The following is a 22,995-nucleotide window of genomic DNA, read 5'->3' on the forward strand; positions in this document are numbered from 1 at the left end:
TGCCATTGCATCTGCATTTTCCTCCTCTTCTTCCTCCTCCTTTATTTCCTGCTATTTCTCATGATGATTAGTGGAGTTAAACAAAGCATATTGTGACCATCAAGAGTAATAATATTTGTTCAGTAGAGAGTGAGAAGACAGATAGGAATTATTAAGTGTTCTTTAAATGTATTATTTGAAACTTACTTGTAACAAAGATCTGAGAGTTGGTACCTTAATAAACATACATTAAAACAAGTTATTTCTAGAACCATTTAAGATAAAGAGACCAAGAACCTAACATTTATTGTATATCTACTGTGTGCCAGACACTGCTAGTTATTTTAAAACACTATGAGGCAGATACTGTCCCTATTTTATAATGAAGAAATTGATGTTTAGAAATAACTTGTTAATCATTGCAGTGTTTTGAAGTGGCAGAGCTGGGAGTAAGCCCCAATATCTCTGACTTCAAAGTGCATAGTCTTTCTGCTATACTTTGGTTACAGATTCTCTTTCATTTTCCATTATTCTTAAAACTGCCATCTTGATTCCTAGTCTTTGTATTGTTGACCAAAATTCATGGTAACTTCCTTTATAAGAAGTAATACTGAAAGCTTTTTTGGGCAAGACAGGCCCAACTTTTGAGATAAGGGCTTCAATTTGGGAAGTCCAAATGGTTCTCTTTTTGAAACAAATTCTAGCAATGAATCTCAGTCTTCAGAGCAGGAACTTCTTATGTATAAAGCTGTGTATTCTTGCTGATTATACAAACATTTGACAAAAATATGATTTCTATGGCACTTCACTAATCAAACACTCAAAATAAAGAATGTGAAACAAAATCAGAAACACGCATCTTAAGTTGTTTATATTGTTCAATTGTTGAGTCATTTGAACAAAGGTAGGAGTAGAAGTTATATGATTATAGCTTCCTTTCAGCAAGAACTATCTGTTAAATGTATTTGCCAAATAATAAGAATGCATACAGATAGTACATCCTGTGTAGCCTGTCTATAGAAATTATAACATTTACAAGTAAACAAATGTCTTTCTGAAATGCCCAAGCCTTCCTTGTCCTGACAATGAGTACATATCCTTGGTGTACGGTTAAGGTTAGCAAAGTGAACTGCTGCCGAAATAAGATCCATGTGAACTATATTTTTGTGAGTCACTTACAGTCCTCAAGGGATGATTTAGTTTATCACAAATACCTTAATTGTGTTCATTTTTAAGCTTTAAAATTCACACTAATTTCTTTCTGTCAACTAATTTTAAACTGTCCAATCCAACTTTCTGAATTGGGGCTTAGTTGACCTTAGATCAGAGTGCAAAAGGAAGTATTTTTCACAGACCGGTTATTTGATGTATAATTTCCTCTTGTTGAGACTAGGTAAAAGTGCCTGACAATTTGAATTTTGAAGACGTCTGATTTTATATTTATTACACAAGAATTATATTATTTATATTTTCTTTCTTGAACTTGATTGTAAATTAATTAATTTTTCGTATTTATTTCCAAGTTACAATATCAAGTTTCATTAGATCCCATAGATGTGGATATTTTATAAAGGAAAACCCATTCTAGCTGCACCCCCGTGTTCCACATTTCAATGCTGCATATCTAGTAACACAATACTCTGAATAAATGGAATGATTTTAGGGTAGATATTTTTTCTTTTTAGAAGCTGTATCTGCCTGTTTTTAGTACTGAATAGGTCTAAAGTCTTCAATCTACCAGTTGTTTGATGATGTATTGGTTTGTTCTCACGCTGCTAATAAAGACATGCCCAATATTGAGCAATTTATAAAGGAAAGAGGCTTAACTGACTCACAGTTCCATGTGGCTAGAGGCCTCACAATCACAGCAGAAGGCAAATGAGGAGCAAAGTCATATCTTACATGGCGGCAGGCAAGAGAGCATGTACAGGGGAACTCCCCTTTATAAAATCATTAGATTTCATGAAACTTACTATCATGGGGATAGCATGGGAAAGACCCACCCCCATGATTCAATTACCTCCCACTGCGTCCCTCCCATGACACATGGGGATTATGGGAGCTACAATTCAAGATGAGATTTGGGTGGGAACACAACCAAGCCCTATCAGATATGTAAATACTCTAGGCCTTTCTTTCGCTATCCAATGTATGCACTTTCCTATTTGGCTAAGGAGTAGTTTCTGTCACTGAATATCTTCTGCATCAGATCAGAACCTACAAGAATAGAAAGTAAGTGCACAGTCTCAAAGGCACTCTCTCATTTTCCTTCCTGTCAGTGTTTATGGTGCTTGGACTTTGTGGACAGCTACCTTAACCTCAGTGTGATACAGATTTGTATTCATCAGTCCATCACAGTAAATCTTTTTTTTTTTTCTTTCTTTTTTTGGAGATGGAGTTTCGCTCTTGTTACCCAGGCTGGAGTGCAATGGCACGATCTCGGCTCACTGCAACCTCCGCCTCCTGGGTTCAGGCAATTCTCCTGCCTCAGCCTCCTGAGTAGCTGGAATCACAGGCACACGCCACCATGCCTAGCTAATTTTTTGTATTTTTAGTGGAGATGGGGTTTCACCATGTTGACCAGGATGGTCTTGATCTCGACCTTTTGATCCACCCGCCTCGGCCTCCCAAAGTGCTGGGATTACAGGCGTGAGCCACCGCGCACGGCCAGTAAACCTTTTTTACTTCCAGTTTATTTAGGTTGAGTTTTCTCCTTTAGCTGGAATTGTTTTTGATACCCTTGATGAAATTATCTGGCAGATGATTATTTCTCCTTTTTCAGGTTTTAGAAAGGACAAATACCTTTGTTCATGATTGGAAAGGTGTCAGTTCACATTACTTTGCATATGTCTTTTCAAGAATTTCATTTTTTGTATTTATCACCCATGTCAGGCAATTTATTTGTATCCACATTAGAAGGAAGAAGCACATTTACTTAAAGACTACAATTTGATGAGTTTTATTAGTTATATACTCCTGTGAAGCCAATATCTCAATCAAGACACAAAATATTTCTGTCACCCCCAAAAGATTCATTGTCCCTCTTGCAATCAACTCCTTTCTTATTCCCCAGCCCTAAGAAAACATTAATCTTCATTTCAACTCCACTGATTAGTTTGCAATTTCTAAAATTATATGTAAGTGGGATAATATGGTATGTACTATTTTATGTTTACTTTCTTTCACAGGGCATAAGCGGAATGAAGGCAGAGAATGTTGACCATATTTGAACCCATAGTTGAGATAATTCTGATCAATTAGGAGGAGTAAGGAGTAGCTGAGAAGTGAAAAGGATAGTTTAGAGAAATCAAAATAATTTTTACTAATATGTATAGAAGGCATAATATATTGGTGCTGTTGAAACCATAAGGAATACTTAAAAAGGTAATAAAAATCCTTATCAGAGACCAACTTCTGGGTCAGCTAAAAATGAAAAGTTTTCCATTAAGGAATCCAATAATCACTATATTTAAGAAGCTGAACATCAACATGAAACAAAATTGTGAAATGATTAATTTAGACAAAAAATTTAACAAGTTCAGGAAATGTTGCCACTGTTTTTTCAGGTTCACATGAATCTGATTTTAGTTCCCACATACTCTTTTCAGAGGAACATTTAAATAATTTGACTGTGACAAGCCAAACTGTTTTGAGACCTCATTGAAAGTCAAATGAAAACATTAATCAAATGCAAAAATATTCCAGTCAGGCATAGAAATGCTGCAGGTTAGAAAATAAAAATGTTGCCTGTGAGAAGGAAAATCAATTGATTTAGAGAAAGCAAGTATTGGTTCAAATCTACATGGTCAGTAGTGACTGGAAATCACTAGAATTTCAGGGGATTGTATTTTATTTCTTTTTTCAAAATCATCAGATAGTCTTGGGCTATAGCTACACTGCAAAATCAGTTTATTTATCTAACTTTTCACCTGAATAAAACAGAAAATCAGATCAGTCAAACAACTGATTGTCTTTCCCTTTCTCACTGTTTTTCTTTTTTTTTTTGGACAGCCTTAGTGACTAGCATGCAGATAATTACCTATAACACAAAATAGCCAGATAAGTGTCTTGTGGAATAGCAGTCTTAATTGAGCAAAAGAATGACTTTTATACGACTAAATGTCACAAAATTGTTCAATATTAAGTGAGAACTCCCTTCTCATTTCAGCTATGAATTCTAGAAAGTACAGCCCCTTGGTAAAGCAATCTGATAAATACATTGCATTGCTCTTCAGTCAGTGCTGCTCATGTTTTGTGAGGCTAAATGACCATATATCCCTATATTTTGGATTAGCTGACTATACAGTATGGGTAATAACCTTAGTCTGTAACTTACCAGCTTTATCACCTTGATAATTTTCTAAGCCTCTTTAAGCCTTTTTCTGTCATTATGTGTTTAAAAATGCCTTCATATAAAGTTACAAATATTTAATTAGATGACGTCTGTGAAGCATTGAGTTCAATCCCTGGCATAAAGAAACATTAATATATGTTAATCTTATGTTCCTTGAATTATATTAATTCATTCATGCATCTGACAAATATTAACTAAATTTTTATTAGGGCCCAGTCACTGTGCAAAGCACTGGGAATAAAATGGTGAAACATCCACAGCTTCTGTAGGGATTAAGCTTAGTGTGTAGTGGGAACACACTCAAGTTCATGAACAAGTTCAACAGCGTGAGAAGTGCTGTCCTGAAATAAGCAAGAGTATGATGTGCTGTGGGAAAATTTAGGAGGGCTTCCTGAAGGAAGCATTGGGATAGACAGGAGTTAGAAGGAAAGCTTTTTGGAGGAAGCGTGAGGAGGGGCACAGAGAAGAAGGGAGAGGTAAGGCAGGGTGAATGTTTGTGTCTGAGGGAACAGCATGTGTTAAGACCTGTACTAAATGAAGCTTTTCAGATGGAGGTTATAGGTGCAGTTCCACCAAGAAAGCCAAAAAACAAAACAAGAACAACAAAACTCTTTTTCTCTCTGGCTCTTTCAGTGCTAAAGAACAAGCTGGGCAAGTAACAGCTCTTTAGCCTCACTGGTATTTAGGAAGCAAAAAAGAAGAAACTTTGTCAAATTCACAGAAGATTAATAAAAGTTCAATGCTAAATGTCTGCCTGTAAGGCCACCCGTATCTCAATAGAAGAAGACTCAGAATATCTTTCACATTCTTTGTATGAAAAGAAAAAAAAAAAAGGAATTAAAGAAAGAGAAAGAATTTGAAGCCTGTAATCAATCCTTTTCTTTATAAAACCCTGCAATTCAAGGGCCTGCCAGAGGCTAAGTCTTTCAGAGACCATGGGCAGGAGAAAGCTTATTAAAATGTGCTCCATTCCCAAAGAAAAAGGTCAGTCATGATCCCCAGACCCTTAACTCTGAGTAGATTTAATGAAAGCCAACTGCTATTTTAAGAATCTAGAAGGGGGATTTCCCTCCCAAAAGAAAAGAAGGCAGACATCATCAATGCCCTAATACTATTTCATCTATGGCACCAGGCATGCTTTTCACTAACCTTCTGTAGGTCGCTAAAGCCATTAAATGAGGGTTTAGTGACTAAGAATACAGTTCTTCACATACAAGGCTTGAAACATAATCGATACAAAGACCATCCCTCCAGGATTAAAGAGTGCTAATCATTCTGTGCTTGCATGCTTTTTCCTCCATGCTGGCTGAAGAAACAGTACATCTTTCAGAAATGGACTATGCTGTTTCCCACATCATTTGGTAACTACAAAACCTTTCACCTTCAGTTAGAGAAAGATAATCTAGACTACTCTGCAAATAGTACTGACGCAGCAGTTAGATACAAAATGAATCTTATTCCCAGACTTTCTGGTAACTCTGCTTTATGCAATTAATATAAATTATATACAAATATCTCTTGTAGAATCTTTCTCTAATGTCCTGCATTGACTGTTGTCCTGGTACCCTTATTAATCACAAGGGTATTTCTGTGACCAGGTAGACATGGGCATCATTATTTCCATTTTGTAAATGAGGAATCTGAGGGAGAAAAATGTCAAGTGACATAACAGCAACACAATAAGAACAGGGATAGAAATGACAAAAAAGATTGTCTCTTGGGAATCAAGAAGGTGTGATAGGATGAATTCTTCCCTTTCTTCCACTATTGAAGGAAGGATAAGGGACAACCTTCTCAATGCTAATTTTGAAAACATCCTCCCTGGCTGTTTACAGTCTGAAGGACAATTGCTGAGTTGAGTTGCTGGGTGCTACTTGAGTATAGAGAAGAAAAGCTGCCTAATCCAATAGGTGCTATTCACATCCTCTGCAAAGATGGAGCCTCTCCTACTTGGATTTTTCAGTCTCGAAAATGTGCCTCTGGTGATACTTTCCCTTCTGTGCCATTATATTTCCAAATAAGTGATGGTTGAATGTCTAAATGGATGGTGTTTAACTTGCTCCTTTAAGATTTGTGAAGGAGTCCCAGAAAGAAGAATCACTGAGAAGGATCTTGGATAATCAAATAACCGTGTTAACCCTCAGCTACATGTGTAATCAAATTCGATTCCAGATCTGCATCTGTCTAATGGGAGTATCAGACTGAATCCCTGATGCCAGTTTGAACCATGAAGGGTAAGAGGTCTTAATGAAGGCAGCAATCTGTTATTTGAATCCCCTTGACCTTCTCTACAGAAAGAGATCTACAGTCAGACAATCCAATTATTTCTCAGATCTTTATGGCAAGAAGAAATTATCCATCTGAGATATTATAAACAAAGTTTATGTAATACAATCAAAACGGAGAGATAGGTTGTTAGAAACATTTCATTCAGGAAAGCAACTTGGGAATGCAAGAATGTTAAATAGTGAAAAGATTCAGAAGACTAAAGAAGAAAAATAATGCTAATAATGCTAATGTATTTTCTCACTTAAATATAATAAGATAGGCATGAATACAACCATCTTAGAAATTAGAAACTTGATATTTTAAGTGAACTGCCCAAGGACACAGGTAAAATGTGGCAAAGGTGGGTTGTGAACATGCTTAGTCTGGCTTCAGAGCCTGTGCCCTCAATTAGTTCTCCTGTGGTCTTTTAGGATGATAGCCCACATCAACACATAACCACAGAGGCATCCACATTGTAATCCCAGCCAGAGAAGACTAACATTATTTGAAAACTTTCTTCCAAATAGGGAGGATTTTGAAATAGAAAATATTAAATGAGACTTTTAAAAAGTTTATAATTATCTGTATCTCTTTTTCTAGGCCAAATTCAAAGTATAGCTAGCTATTGGAAATTCAATCAATTAGAAAGAAATTTCCACTTATTAAGATTGTTTCTCATTTATTAGCTAGAAATTTTGGCTCTGGGTCCCTAGTCAGATTGCACTCAAATTCCAGAATCTTAAGAACACAACAACACAAATGAATCTCAGCAAGCAACGGTTGAAAACGAAGTGAGAAATGCACAGATTACCACACAGCAGCATTAATATCATTATTGAAAGGTTAGCTGCTTAGGAAATCGACAAGGTGCCAAGAGGGCATTCACGGTGCCTCCCAAGAAATGAAAGCAGGGAAGAAACGAAGCCGAACAGAGAAAAGCTTTTGTTGACATTTTCAAAAGCCGACTTTATACAGGCCATATCCCCAAAGAATAGAAAATGGCAATGTAAGAAACCAGTAACACCAGAAAATTGCAGGCCAGTGAGTTCACCACTAGTTACAGGAAAGCATTTGAAAGGTTTCAGAGGATCAGGAGGGGTGTCGCTTCTCCCTCCACGCTCAGTCTGTGGGTGAGGGAAGGTGACATTGTTATAGGGAAGGTACCATTGCCATGCTAGCTTTGAGCATTCCCTGGGTGTGAGTATTGTATTAAGGAAAGAAGCTGCAGAGTGAACCACAAGAAAGCACTGAAATAAGAAATCCTGATGCCAGGTTCCAGTGTGGAGTAACACTATTTTTATATGAAATAAAAAGTAAATGTTGGTATCACAAGATTTCTAGTTTTGGTCAAATTAGTACCTGACTTTCTGTGCTGTTATACATACAGACACATTCATTTGCACACACACATCGTCTTGTGTAGCATTTCACATGGTGTACAGAAGATGTGAGATTGGGGGATTCGTCTGCCTGGGATGAATGAGGCAAAGATTCTGATGCAAACTACTGTGAGAGATGGCAAGTTTGTCCAGGTTTATGCAAGCAATATGACAGTGTGAGGAAAACGAATGACTTTTTCCGACTTAAAAATACCTGTTTTCATTTAAAGGGTGTATGTGTCTAAGGGAATTTACTTAATGGGGTGTTAAGTAAGGGCACTATTTTTAGAATTAGTGAATGTAGCCAAAATTAAATAAGACATTCTAATGAAGGCAGCTGAGAAGAACAACATTTTAACTGGCCCTGGGAGGAAACTGTAGCTATTTCTGTAAGAAGACAAAAAGAGAAAAACTCAGGACTAAAGGACATTCTAGTAGTGAAGCATGGATGGAGAATCTTAACTAAATTGAAATGTCATGGGATGGTTGGGACATAGTTGGCGATCTGGAAACTATGAGCATTAGTTGAGGAGGCAGGGATGAATCTACCCTCAGAGAAAAACCAGGAAGAGCTGGATGGTGAATTTATGTGTAAATAATGGGTAGAAACTTGAGTCAGAGAGAACTGTTTCTTCTGGAGGTTCAGGGAGCTGAGGACAGACAGACTGACTTCAGATGGAAACTGAGCATGTCAGAAATGGGGATAGAAATTAGGACTGAACATCAACTGAGTGCAGTTCATAAACAGGATTAATTTGTAGAACTAAATAGTTAAGGAGCCCCTTCCGTGGGATGTGGTACAAGGTTCTCTAAATGTAGTGGTCATAGTCTTTTTAATTTTTACTTCTAAAGAAAAAAGTGTGTGTGTGTGTGTGTGTGTGTGTGCGTGTGTGTGTTTAGACCTATAGTGCACAGGACTATCACTTAATGTTTTAAAATGTATATAGCTTATTTCATATTATTATACTCATATAGTTACATGTTTTCCCTCTTGAGCCATGTTTTAATACATCTCCCCACACTCCCAAAGCTAGTCTCATGTTTTTAAGTTAACAAAAGTGAATTAGAAGTGTTATTTCAAAATTAATTCCTATATAACATGCTTTATTAAGTAGTTTTCATTTATTTCCCAATTACTGGTATTAGTTCATAAGTTGTGAAAATGCATTCATAAACTAAAAATATTTAGTATGCAACTAACATTACATTTGTATAACTGATTCATGCAAATCTAGATCAGCCTTCTCAATTATAACCATTACTCAAACATCTATTACCTGTTATCGCCAGTGTTCCTAGGGTCCATGTAGCACAGACTTCTGGCTGACCACAAAAACTCATTTCCTCTTGTTCTGGGCACACAGGTAGACTACATTTCCCAGAACCTTATATGGCACCACCAAGATAGAGCTGCCTGTACCACCCAATACCAAGCCCTCAGAGTCATTGTCAAGTCACATTGGTCATTATAATTTGTGTAAATGCCTCTGGGAATTAGCTGAAGTGATGAAATGATATATTTATATCATAAAGTTAAACTGACACCACCATTAAATGTGTTTCATGCCAATGCCTGGCCCATACAACATGTCATGCACATCTTATATATTCTTGCCTCATTAATGCTCACTTGAATTGGGATGACCCCCAAGGAGACCCTAGAAGTCACAGGTTAAGATGGGTCCGGAGTAACCTCATGGATAGGGACAACCTCAACGTCTTGTTCATCCACACAATCAAGATGCAGATTTCAACTGTATTGGAGCCATTATACATTATGGACTGTATAGTTACAACAGATAAACTACCCTAACCTGAATTTCGTATTAGAAATATTCATAAATTACATAGCTTAGTTTTTTCATTACTCAAAGCAGTAATAAAATTGAGTCTGATTGCAGCTGATTGCATTTTTTAAGAAAAAAATTAACTTGAAAATCTGAAATCAGATTACAATTTTGGGCATAAACATTTCAGAACCACGGGTAGTCCTAATCCCTAAGGCACCCATTGTATATTATACTTAAATTTTCTTCTGTGTATTCCAATGGTAGTGATTATTTCTCATGCTGAGGAGATTTGAAAATCATCCCTGAACTCACCCTCTGTAGAGCTGATGTCTTTCTTCTAGTCTTAAAAGGCTGGAAACATTACACAAACATACGGAAATGTGTATGTTTATATGAGCATTTATGTATAAATGTGTATACTTATATGTGCATTGATATAATAGTGCATTCAAAAGACAGAGATCCACAGACCCATGGTACCTATGGCATACAAAGTTTCAAAGATCTAGCAGTTTCCATGGGAGTCGTGTTATTTGTGCTAGGCTCCTCTGGAGCAAATTAGAATTCATGGGTGATATTAGCAAGTTCCCAGGAGTGTAAAATCTATACAGATAGCCAAAACAGAAATCAAAGTGTTAATATTAGACTACTGCAGTGTACACTGCAGTTCATGTGGGTAATCAAGGCTATGAACCCTAGAAGAATATAGATTATGTACACATATATATGCATCCTTCTCTTTATATCTATTTAATACATATAATTCTGCATTATATGGGTATATAGTACCTACATAAACCATGTGCAATGTAGTTGTCTGGCATTGAAACTTTTATATCTGTTTCAGCTACCTGTGAAGATTCTATACTCCTAGGAGCTTTCTAGTGCCATACATAAATTATAAGTCATTTGCTCTGGAGGAGCCTCGTATAGTACAACTTCCCTGAAAACTGCCAAATCTTGGGACCTATTCTGTGCTATAGGTACCATAGAGTCTGTGGCTCTCTGTCTTTGACATTCATCACTAAATAAGTGGATAGACAAATGTATAAATAAATGAATGATTAAACTGACATTAGATTAATGATTTTGAAAACATTTGGAGTTACATTGTGACTTGATTCCCTGACATTCCCACTTCACTTTGGCAACAGAGAACAAGGAAGTTGTATGGCAAATGATTAAGAGGAGTAATTGACATCAGACTAAAATGTAGTTCTCAACCTTGAGTTATTGGAATAACTTAAAGTGCTATTTCTGAAATTGTGATACATGGGCCCCAAGCCTGGAGGTTCTGATGTAATCAGCATAAGGATTTTCTTAAAGTTCTCTCAGAGACTGTGCAGCCACAGTTGAGTACCACTGCACTAGAACAATGTTTCCTCTCCTAGATCACAAGAATTAATTAGTAGTCTTGTTTGAAAGTATAGATTCTCAGGCCCAATTTAAGACATTCTGAATCAGTCCCTTCAATGTCTTTGAATTTTTTTTTAAAGGCCTCCAAATGATTCTTCAGGAATGTTGTAAATGCTTTCTTAGGCTCTAAGCTCTGCTGGACAAAGTGTTATGATATGTCATTCTCACCTATATCCCTAGGGCATAGCAAAGGCCCTAGATCATATCATTCATTCAATAAGTATTTTATATTATTTAATTAATTGACATTTTTAAGGGGCAAATGAGTAAAAATAATTGATAAAATTAAAAATGCCACTTGTGATGACTGGTTTTATACTAGAGAATCACAGACACAGGGTTGTCAGGGATTTCACAAAAGTCATGTTCTCTTGCAGGACTTTTCATAAGTATTATAATGCAATCAGTTAATTGGTCTGCATATAGATATTCAGAAGTCTCCTGAAGATGACATTTTTCAATGGAAGCAAAATTATTTCTGTGTAAGCACTTATTAGCAAAGTCACAACTTAAAGAAATAACTGGGAGGGGGGTTCTATAATATAAGGAATTCCAGGAATACAAAATTAGAAAATTGACAATTTGTTTATTTTACTTAATTGCTGTGTTTTCTTAAGTGAAGGAATTTTATATTTTGCATTCAACTGAGAGGCAAATGCATGTGTCAATTAAAGAAACTATTATAATTTTTTAACAATAATATTTTTCTTTGCCACTTCCTAAAATCTTCACTATTTTAGTTAAATGTCATCTTCAAAATTAAGATTCTTTTAGCTCATAACAGCTCTGTCTTTCTAAATTACCTGTCATTTGTCATTGGAAAGTTGGTTATTTTTAAATTATCACTCATTATTTTCCTTTATACCCACCAGAATAAGCTGACAGTCAAAAACAGTGAGTCCTTCTCAGATCTAGACCCCAAACTAATTAGTTATATCACATAAAAAAAAAATCTCTTTATGTATTAGAATATTGTTGTAACCCTTCAATGGGTCTTCCTTGCCCAGTGCCTAGATAAATTTGATTTATCAAGACAGGGGAATTGCAATAGAGAAAGAGTTTAATTCATGCACAGCCAGCTGTATGGGAGAGAGGAGTGTTATTATTATTCAAATCAGTCTCCTCAAAAACTGGGGGATGGGGTTTTTAAGGAAACTTGGTGGGTAGGGGTCTGAAAGTGAGGAATGCTGATTGGTTGGATTGGAGATGAAATCATAGGGTGTCTCAGTTGTCCTCTTTGTGCTGAGTCAGTTCCAGATGACCCAGTTTATCAGTCTGCATAGTACCAGCTGAGCTATCCTGTACAGTGTCTGCAAAATATCTCAAGCACTGATTTGAGATTTTACAATAACAATATTATCCCCAGAATCAAGTTGGGGAGGTTTAGAATCTTGCAGCAGTCCAGCTACGTGATTCCTAGACCATTATTTCTAATCCTGTGGCTAATTTGTTAGTCCTATGAAGGCAGTCTAGTCCCCAGGAAAGAAACAGGTTTGTTTTGGGAAAGGGCTATTGTCTTAGTTTCAAGGTTAGACTATAAATTAAGTTCCTCCCAAAGTTAGTGTGGCCTATGCCCAGGAATGAACAAGTACAGCTTGGAGGGTAGAAGCAAAATGGAGTCAAGTCAGATCTTTCACTGCCATAATTTTCTCAGCTATAATTTTTGCAAAGATGGTTTTAATTGTGGAGTGTTTTTCCATCCCGAATATATAACAGAACACACGAGTGGTTAAGAATAATAAAAAATGGGCCGGGCGCAGTGGCTCAAGCCTGTAATCCCAGCACTTTGGGAGGCCCAGGCGGGTGGATCACGAGGTCAAGAGATCAAGACCATCCTGGCCAACATGGTGAAACCCCATCTCTACTAAAAAATATAAAAATTAGCTAGGTGTGGTGGCATGCGCCTGTAGTCCCAGCTACTCAGGAGGCTGATGTGGGAGAATTGATTGAACCTGGGAGGCAGAGGTTGCAGTGAGCCAAAATTGTGCCACTGCACTGCAGCCTGGCGCCTGGCAACAGAGTGAGACTCTGTTTCAAAAATAAATAAATAAATAAAAATAATAAAAAATGCATTTTATATAGTACTTCACAATTTATAAAATAATTTCATATATATATATATATTTCATGTGAATGTCATGGCCACTTTGTTATGGAGGTATCACTATTTCATTCCTTACAGTGTTAATATAACATATATAATACTATATCTAAGGGGAATACCACACATTTGATCCATATATGTTTGCAGTGATGTTTCTGTTTCAATGTCAAACAATTTGAAAAATATACTTTTCCAAGAAAACATACACAGCTTCTAGTATTAAGTAAAAAGCTTTAAATCCTTTAAGCTATAAATAATGACTAGCAAGCTCTAATGCCACAAAATGAATGTATAAATTAGGCTAAGTATAAGTTGGTAGGTGATTAGGGCTATAGCAAATTAGAGAGGTACATTCCTGCTTGAATTATGGTCACTTTAAAAGTATTAAACACTCTAGGCCAAACAAAACCTATCTACATGCCTTCTCTGCAATATCTGCTCTACACCAGCAGAACATCAGGTATGAAAGAAGAAATAAAGCAGGAACTCAGAAGCATGAGAAGATGATATAAGAAATAGTTTGGGTCAAAGAAATTGAGTTTTTAAAAGATTAAAGTACAGAGAGCAAGGTTGATAAATATTGCTGGTGCCTATTCAATATCATCAGTATGCTCTTTCTCTCTCTCCTGACATGATTTTGTGTTGTTGTTGTTGTTGTTAAAGTAGAACATATAGAACACTACAAACTTCAGACTTAGTCTCTTTTTTTTTAAGTCAGTTTTCTTATCTGTAAAATGGAGATAATAATAACTATCCCATAGAGTTGCGTAGATAAATGGAAGCATGACAAGAGCTTAGCAAAGCTCCTTTCACACTGTGATAAATAAATAACAGATACTATCATTCTCATCGTTTTCACTGAAAATAACTACTTTTTACTCCTTCCTTGAGATTCTCCTTAGAATATATAGTTGGCCCTCTAAATTCATAGGTTCCACGTCTGTGGATTCAACTAACCATGGGTCAAAAAATTTTTTAAAAGATTGTCTCTGTACTAAAGACATATAGACTCTTTTTCCTTCATCATTATTCTCTAGACAATACACTGCAACAACTATGTACACAGAATTTACATTGTACTAGACATTATAGGTCATCTAGCAATGATTTAAAGTACAGGGAGCCTACGTAAGGGAGCCTATGTAATATGCAAATGCTACAGTGATTAATACCAGGGACTTGAGCATCCTCAGACTTTGTTATTCTTGAGAGGCCTCAGAACCAATCCCCTGCATATACCAAGGGACATCTACTGAAGATCAAAATTAACTTTCAGAAATGGGTGGTAAAAGCCTCAGTTGTCTTTGCTTGCCATGGGAAAAGAAGAGTTCTTTCTTTTCACTCAAATAATTTCAACAACCACAAACTTGAATATAAAAGTGTCCCATCCTGTGGGCTCAAATATCCTTTTTCCTTTAAAATTATAAAAGGTATTGGACAAGTTGGATACTACATGCAAACAGTCATACTTATACCAACAAGGCCATTGCTTCTTAAAGTGACATTCAAAGAAACACCACAATAATTTGGTTCAGTTAAAAAATATTAATTATACATCTTATCTGTGTAAGACGCAATGCTTAGTTCAGAAAATGTGAGATGAAGAGAACAGTCTCTGACCCTGAAACCCTGACTTGCCCAGGCTAATGGGGAATATGAAAATATAAACAGACCATGTTGATACAAATGCAATAAGTGTACGAGTTTCCCACTCTCTGATGTGCATCTTTCTACCTCTTTCCATGAGACTTCTAAGCACTATGAGAAAGCAGAGGTTAGTATGCTGTGAAAAGCCTGAGAAAAGATTAATGCCTGTTCTTCAAATGCTACTTTTAGCTCCATATCCTCTAAGAAGCATTCTATTCTACTTTTATCTTTGACTTACCTGAAATCCTCTGAAAGTTGCTTTTTAATGATTTTGATCCTTAATTATTTTCTATATAAAGTGGTACTTTAGTTGCTTTCTGGGCATATGCCTTATATAGCCAAGTAATACAGTAAGCTCTCTGTGGGAAAGGACCCAGGCTCTTCTGAGCCATGTACAGTGCTACATATGCATGCATCTGAAAACCAATGTTTTGCTGTTGTTACCAGGTTAAAGATTGATAGAAAATAGTCTACAAATAATTGATACAATAGTTTGGGACTCTATCATAATGAAGGCACCTACAAAACAGTATTTCATAAAATTTTAAAATTTTTGATGCAATTAAGCATTTAGGTTAGATTAGAGGCAGCAACAATTGTAGATATAAACCTATATTAGCTATATAGTAAATGTTCTGCTTTTATTTTAATCAACATTTATATTTTTGGTTCTGCCCAATAACTGGTGGTAACAACTTGCACATAACTTACAGGGCAACAGAATATATAATGGCCCCACAAATGAAGAGTTACAGCTACAGAAAACATGCAATGATTACTTATTGCAATTTACTCATTTGTTTTAATACAATGTGCAAAAATATTTGAGATGGAAAGATAATACTCTTAAAACTCAAAATCATCAGTTTTATGTTACGCTAATTTATCATCTAAATCTGTTTCTGAAATAGCTACTGAAACTCAAAGAAAAAATGTTAACATAAATGTTTGGTTTGAAATTAAGAAAGGTAAAGAACTAATAGCTAAGAGTTAAGAAATTACTTTTATGTAAAAACTAGTAAATAATTATAAATAGATTGAGACCTATATATGTTTACTTTTAACACCTAGGATTCTACCACTCACATATCTGATTTATCTCTCTTATCTTTCATATCTATCTGAGAAGAGAAAAATAGCTCAGAGCAGTCTGAGCTATATGAGCAACACAAAATGTATCAGGCCCAGAGAGACATGAGTATGGGATTTTAGTCATGTCCCCAACCCCCATTCCCTCGGGGCAATAGTGTAAAGGCATTTTGTTCCAGACTAGCCATGTTATCCATTTTCTTCATGTTCCTATAATTTTTGATTAAAAAACAAGGCATAGCCAATCAAAAGTTTATATTATTTTAATGTAAATTTTTGGTAAACAACTTAAAAACTGCTTTTTTTCTTAAAAACTAACTTCTAACTGCTGCTAATTGGAGTGTGTATTCAGGACAACTTGAATTCGTGCTCATGGGTAATAATCCTCAAACTATGAGCTTGAGTAAACTCTGTGTTTTGCTATTTAAAGTTGACATGTCTCTTCCTTTCATTTCCACTGCCACTAGTGAAATTCTGCTTTTCATTACTTCTCATGTAGATTACTGCCACAAATGCCTCACTAGTTTCTTGACTTTCCCTTCAAGTTGATATTTTTACCAGGTGTGGATTAATCTTTCAATAATATAGCTCCAAATTTGTGATTTTCAGTTCAAATATCTTCATTGTTTCCTTACAGAAAAAAAGTCTAAAATACCTTAGTAATAGCATTCACTGGTGTCTGTGCTCTTGTTCTATTTTTCTATACTTTTTAATAATTGTCTACTTCATACATTATACAAATTACATACATTGATGCACTTTGTACACTAAAATGAAACTATAATTCCTATATATACCTTTAACTTTCTAATCTCTGTGTATTTTATTAATGTCTTCCCTAAGCCTATAGTATGCTCTTCCAAACTCCCCATCTTTCCAGACCAGGCTTATATGTCATCAGAGTAATTAATATTTAGTAGCTTCAGAACTGTAAAGTTTTTATAAAGGACTATATACAGAATCTGTGTGAACTGAGTTGATTATCATAAAATGAATGTGGCTGATGTGGAATCATCTGACTTGTTTCCTAAACTAAATCAGTTGTTGTCCAACTATTCCACATAGCACCTTTGGGCTTCTACAGAGGTGGCACAAGAATCTCTCCCTAGCACTGGGAAATGGGAAGTAAATAGAGTTTTCTACACCGCACTTTACCTTTACCCAACACTGCTCCATTTTGTATATCGTCCTTTCCTATACTATACGTAGAGAAAGTTTTCACCATTTAAGAAAAGTTTTGAGATCCCTTGGGGTTCCACCACTGGAACACTCTGGTTTCATATTTATTTCACATAAAATCCTCTTCACCTGAAAACTAGGTAAATAAACTGTGGTTAAGCTGAATTACTAATATAAAAATACAAAAATGGTAGCACAATGTAATGTTTCAGATAATTTTATATCAGGAGCTACTCCAACACCTCACTTTATAGGAGACATATCATTTTTTAATAGCCATTTAGCTCAACGCTTGATCTGACCTTACTGACCTGAGAACTAGTTAGCTGGTGCATCTTACAGATATTACCATATGAGTGAACATTCTTCATAGATTTAAAAGATCCCTGAGAAGCAGTTATATAGCTTTCTACTCCTGTAAAAGACAATGACAAAACTTTCTACTGCCTAAGTTTATGGTAGCCTGTCCTCCTACCCACAGAGTACCTGATCTGCAACAAGTCTGAAATTATCTTCACTGAAATCTGTCTAAAATTCCCAGTTAATTATACCCTTCTGAGTTCATTATTTAGAAAAAAAAAATACCTGTTCAAGTCACGATGTATAATAGGCTGTGTCAGGTTGTGAAGGTACTCCATGCCTTTGGCAACATCTACCGCAATAATTAATTTAGACTGCAAATCAAGAATCCTAGAATTTAAAAATAGATTTAACAGAGATGAAATGGTCAAAGCCAATACCAAAATAGCAAATGATGTGTGAGAGTTGTTATCTTGTATAATTTTAACCATTTTTTTCTTTCTTGAGGGTTAAGCTAGAAATTCAACAAATCTGAAAAAAAGTTTTCTTACCTCAGAAAATTCTTAATTATGAATAAATTAAGATATATAGCATCTTTTGTTTAAGATATTATACTTGGTTTTATAATTTATTTATAATGCTATACTTAATTTCTTGGTAATATTATAAAATAAAATCTATCTTAATCACTTAATGAAACGTAATCCTAATTCCTATATGCATAAACCCAGGAAGTGAATTCATTTTAGATTTGTGTAAGATCACTTTTTTAAACTTTATTTTATTCTGAGCTAGCATATATTTTATTTATCAGTATTTCAAATTTAACCTAATTAAATTTCAGTTGCCAATTTAAATTCCTTAAATTTGTTATCTTCAACTGAATTTCTGTTAAGAAAGCACAAAGCATTTCTATTTATTGAATCACAATTATTAGGCATAAATTAAAATGCCATACTTGCTAGCACTCAGATTTCAGAAGGTAAAGGCTCATCCAATGAGAAAGCCTCTGACATATTACAAGAGTAATTCCAATGGCATGTCAAGGATAAATCAGAACAAAAGACCCATACCTCTTCTGCTCATGAAGGAGGGAGAACAGAGAACCCCCTGATATGTATTGAGTGACAATGGCAAACTGGCTGGGATCATTCAAGCAAGCGCCCACAAACTGAATTACACAGGGATGATTGAGCTGGCAGAGAATAGACACCTCTCGGCAAAACATATCCACATCTGACTTGGAGCAGTAGGTATTGGCTCGATAACTGGAAATGGCAGCAACAGAAAATCCTCAGTAAACAGATGGGTCTAAACAAGGGGCTTGCCATACATATGCTTCTCAAAGGTCACAATTCCACCTGGATGCTGAATTTTTTCATTTGTTTGCTTACCGTTTTATAGCCACTATTTTATTCCTGCATCGTCCTTTATATACTTTCCCAAAAGAACCTACAATTGTTTAAAATAAATAAACAAACACATATTAACTTGAGCTCATTCAACCAAACCAGGCCTTTATTATCATTTTTTTTAGGTTACCTGATCCGATAATCTCATGGAACTCAATTTCTGAGAGCTGAAGATGGAAATGTGAAGGCAATCTAGCTCTTAGGAGGAGAATATCTGCCTTCTCTAAAAACAGAAATTGTCATTTTATTTTTTAAGGTAAAAAACACACATATGATATTTATACACACATGCATATATATATTTAATCAAAAACATAATTTCCTAGTAACATTTAAGTTCTATTTTCCAACTGTAATTGACCACTGGAAGATGCTAAAACCTTAACTCAAATGATCCCTGATACTCTGCATTAAATTAATGTAAGTTCTATGTCTTGATTACTCACTCTTTGTTACCAGGGCTAAGGGTTTATTCCTGATCTGGTCACCAGCCAGCTTGCCTGAATGACATAGCAACCCTGGAGTCCAGTCCATATCCTATCATGATAAAGGTTCTGATCTGGTAACTCTCTTCAGTCTATTTCAACAGCCTTAGCCAAGTACCCATAAACTAACCTCAAAGGGATGCCAATTAAATGACAGGAAATAAACCTATGAATCATTCTAAGGAAACACTCAAAATGAAAAAAAAATACTGTTAAAAGACTTTAAATTCCAAATAGTTAAATATGAATCTACATTTGAATCATATTTTTTACTGTCCTGGTCCAACATTATTAATTTCTGTGTGCAACATACATTCAAAAAAGGTACCAAAGTATTACTTATTGGGGATATTTTGAAAAAAAAAATGTATTTTTATACATATTTTCTAGTCCCAATTCTTCTTAAACAAATATTAATATTTATAATTCATTTTTATTAAAAACAGAAACATCTACACAGTCCTGAGAGAATTTGATCTTTCTTTAATAGCCATGTCAAATTTTCACTGTGATTGTATCTTCAGGCACTGAAAGGAGATAAAGGGTAAGGAATATTATCTTGATAATATTCATTGTGCTTGCAAAATATTCACCATTTGTCATATGTAAAACAAAATTGAAAGTTATATTTTAAGCAATAGTTAACCTTTAGTAATCAAATATAACAATTTTCCCAGATTATAAGTACCTTTTGTCATGCTTTTAATCTTCCCCAAGGGGGATGGAACAGACACATAGGCGCCATCTAGAAATCAAATTATATAATAGAGCTGAAAGTAGCAATCACTTTTTTCTACATAAAAGTTCAACATTATAAAAATAAGCAGGTGATGAAACCAAGTAAAACTATCGCTTAAAGCCCAAATCTTTCTCTGGATGCTGAAATTGTACCACAAGTGTTTATTTAGAAAGTGCATAAAAAGATTTTTTAGAAAATCCAAGCTGTAGCAGACTCTAGCAGATTTAATTTGTGTCTGGATATGAGTATTCTGTAATAGATTACTGAAATGGAAAACGCCTGCTCTCAGCTTATCCAGGCCTTCCTAGTCATGCACAAGCCTCATAAACATCCAGTCTGGGAAATGTTAAACTTGGAGGAACTGCAGATTAGTGAGTTAGAAAATAGCCAAAATGGAGGCTTCTTTACATTCAGCCTCACCCAGACATAAGGTTACTTAAAATAAATCTAATCTCACACAGGCTATGCCCTCCTCCCTACCCCGAGAATGATAGTAACGGAAACACAGATTTACCTTTAGGCACAATATTATACAACAATGAAAACTGAATAAGAAAAGGGGTACCTCCTCCAGGCTGAGAATATTCATTACAGGGCAATTCATCTTGCGATCTCTTATAATGTTTCAGGAGTGTGACAATGGCATCATGCCCTTTATGAAAAGACACAAAGAACAAACAGTCCTAAATTTTGTTTAATTTATTTAGTCTACTCTCAAATCCAAAATTTACTGGAAGTAGCTTATAACATAAGACAAATCATAAGAGATAATGTATTGCAATAGAAATTTAGTTTAATCATTCATTCATTGGTTCAAAATAATTTCTTAATGACACCATATGTGAAGCACTATGTTAGGCACTCTGGTGGGTACAGGTACTCGTAATACAGTGAACAAAGTGACTATGGTCTTACCCTTAAGAAGCTTACAGTGTAGTTGAACAAATAATCATAAAAATGATGAGAATTGCTAAATAAGGAAATATTAAGTACTGTGGGAGTATGTAATAAGGGCACACTTAAAAGGGCAAAAAGCACATACAGTAATCAGGAAAAAGGGATGTATTTGCTGTGATTGAGCAGTACATTTAGTTCAGAATTGCAGCATTTTGCAGCACTAAGATAATTTACATAGGTTTTCAGAGACAGCTGGCTGCCTGCCAATATTTATACTCCTCTTTCACAGGGTAATTTTGTCACTGGGAATGGCTGCCCATCCAGTGACATTTTCCTATGTACCTTGCATTCAACTGTGGCCTTGTGACATATTTTCATGAAGGCAATATGAACAAAAGCAAAGTCACTTCCAGGTGTATGGTTTAAGAAACAGGTGAGCCTTCTCTGCTCTTTCCATTTGCTGGCTAGACACAGAAGGCTCTGAGGCTGTAAGTGTTGGAAGAAAGCCATCCACCCTGGACTCTTACTTATATGAGAAATACTTTTCTATCGTATAACACCATCAACATTTTGGGATTTACTAGTTACACTAGGGGCTTATAATTGTCAAGGATAAGAAATGCTAAATGCTCCTCTGAATAAAGCAATGTTTTCCAATAAAATTAAACTTTGATACTATTTTAATGTGGTCATTATAAAAATAATCTCCTCAAGCTAATATATAAAAGAGAAAAACAGTCAACCTTAAAGATCTTGCCAAGGGATTTGTGAAAACAGCAGAGCTCATTGTAAAACTGTCAAACTTAAGGAATTGAAAAAGCCTAAATACTTATTTATTACAAAGGATCTACAGTTAACTCGGGTTAAGCATACACCTAGCTTATGTGGAGAGTATATGCTGAGATTGGTTTGCCTTTCAAATCCTCCTTTCCAAAACAAATTTAAATGAACAGTGCATTCGAGATCATGAGATGGAAAAAATTATGGTATTTACCAGCACGAAAAGCTTTTCTGAAAGCAACAATCTAAGATTCTTTGAGGAAAAAAAAAGAAAAAAAATTGTGATTATAATTGCTAAAACTGGTAGCAAAACTGAAATCTACATAGTTAAAAACTAGTGTCCATTTTCTTATCCTCTCCAGCTTTCTATTCATGACTGGTGGATATCTGATTTTCTCAAATCATAGGCATAACTTATAACGTAATAATGTAGGGGGCAGTCTCATTAGCATTCTTTCTTTGGACTCAAGTGAGCTCACAATCAAGGAAACTTTAAGACATTAAGGACATTAGCCAACAAACAAATTTCTAGGGGAAGCACCTAATAGGCAGAGAGAATAGATAATATAGTAGTCCCAAGATGGAAGCAAACATCATATGTTTAGAAAACAAAAGAAGGCCAGTGTGGCTGGAACATCACAAGCAAGGATGACAGTGGTATCAGATTTGGTTGGAGAGGTAGGCAAGCGTACTTCATGTGGACTAGTGCATCTCAAACTTTTGACTATGTGTAAGAATCACTTGGAGTGCAAGTTCAGATTCCTAAGCCCTGTCCCAAGAGATTATGATTAAAAAAGACTGTAGTAGCGGATGAGTGTTGCATTTCTAACAAGGTCCCAGGTGATGCTCTTAGGTAATCTGTATTTTGACTATGACTGATGTAGAGGTTTACAGGTGAGGATAAGGAGTTCAGATTTTTGTGTAGGGTAGGTGAGATGCGGAGCCACTGAAGGAATTTAATTAGTTAAAGGATATGATTTGTTTTACTTTTTTAAAAGATCCTCATCTATGGATTAGAAATGATAATGCCTCCTTGTAAGATTGTTGTAAAGTTTAAGATGATGTACTATAAGGACACGTGTACACGAATGTTCATTGCAGCACTGTTTACAATAGCAAAGACCTGGAACCAACCCAAATGCCCACTGACGATAGACTGGATAGGGAAAATGTGGCA

At 35.4% G+C, this 22,995-nt stretch overlaps 1 protein-coding gene across 4 annotated transcripts in view; it reads right to left on the reverse strand.

Annotated features, from left to right (window-relative positions):
• LOC108306626 (serine/threonine-protein kinase TNNI3K) overlaps positions 1 to 22,995 on the reverse strand; it is a 326,709-nt gene that overhangs the window by 151,169 nt on the left and 152,545 nt on the right. For all 4 annotated transcript variants that reach the window (XM_017531750.2, XM_037739690.1, XM_037739692.1 and 1 more), the window contains 6 exons: positions 20,707 to 20,793; positions 20,091 to 20,147; positions 19,048 to 19,140; positions 18,900 to 18,957; positions 18,579 to 18,773; positions 17,791 to 17,895 (listed from right to left, as the gene is read on the reverse strand). In XM_017531750.2, coding sequence (XP_017387239.1) covers positions 17,791 to 17,895; positions 18,579 to 18,773; positions 18,900 to 18,957; positions 19,048 to 19,140; positions 20,091 to 20,147; positions 20,707 to 20,793 — 595 coding nt within the window. The remainder of the gene's footprint in view (positions 1 to 17,790; positions 17,896 to 18,578; positions 18,774 to 18,899; positions 18,958 to 19,047; positions 19,141 to 20,090; positions 20,148 to 20,706; positions 20,794 to 22,995) is intronic.

Source organism: Cebus imitator, unplaced genomic scaffold (assembly GCF_001604975.1).
Source record: "Cebus imitator isolate Cc_AM_T3 unplaced genomic scaffold, Cebus_imitator-1.0 Scaffold3, whole genome shotgun sequence".
Classification (NCBI taxonomy): domain Eukaryota; kingdom Metazoa; phylum Chordata; class Mammalia; order Primates; family Cebidae; genus Cebus; species Cebus imitator.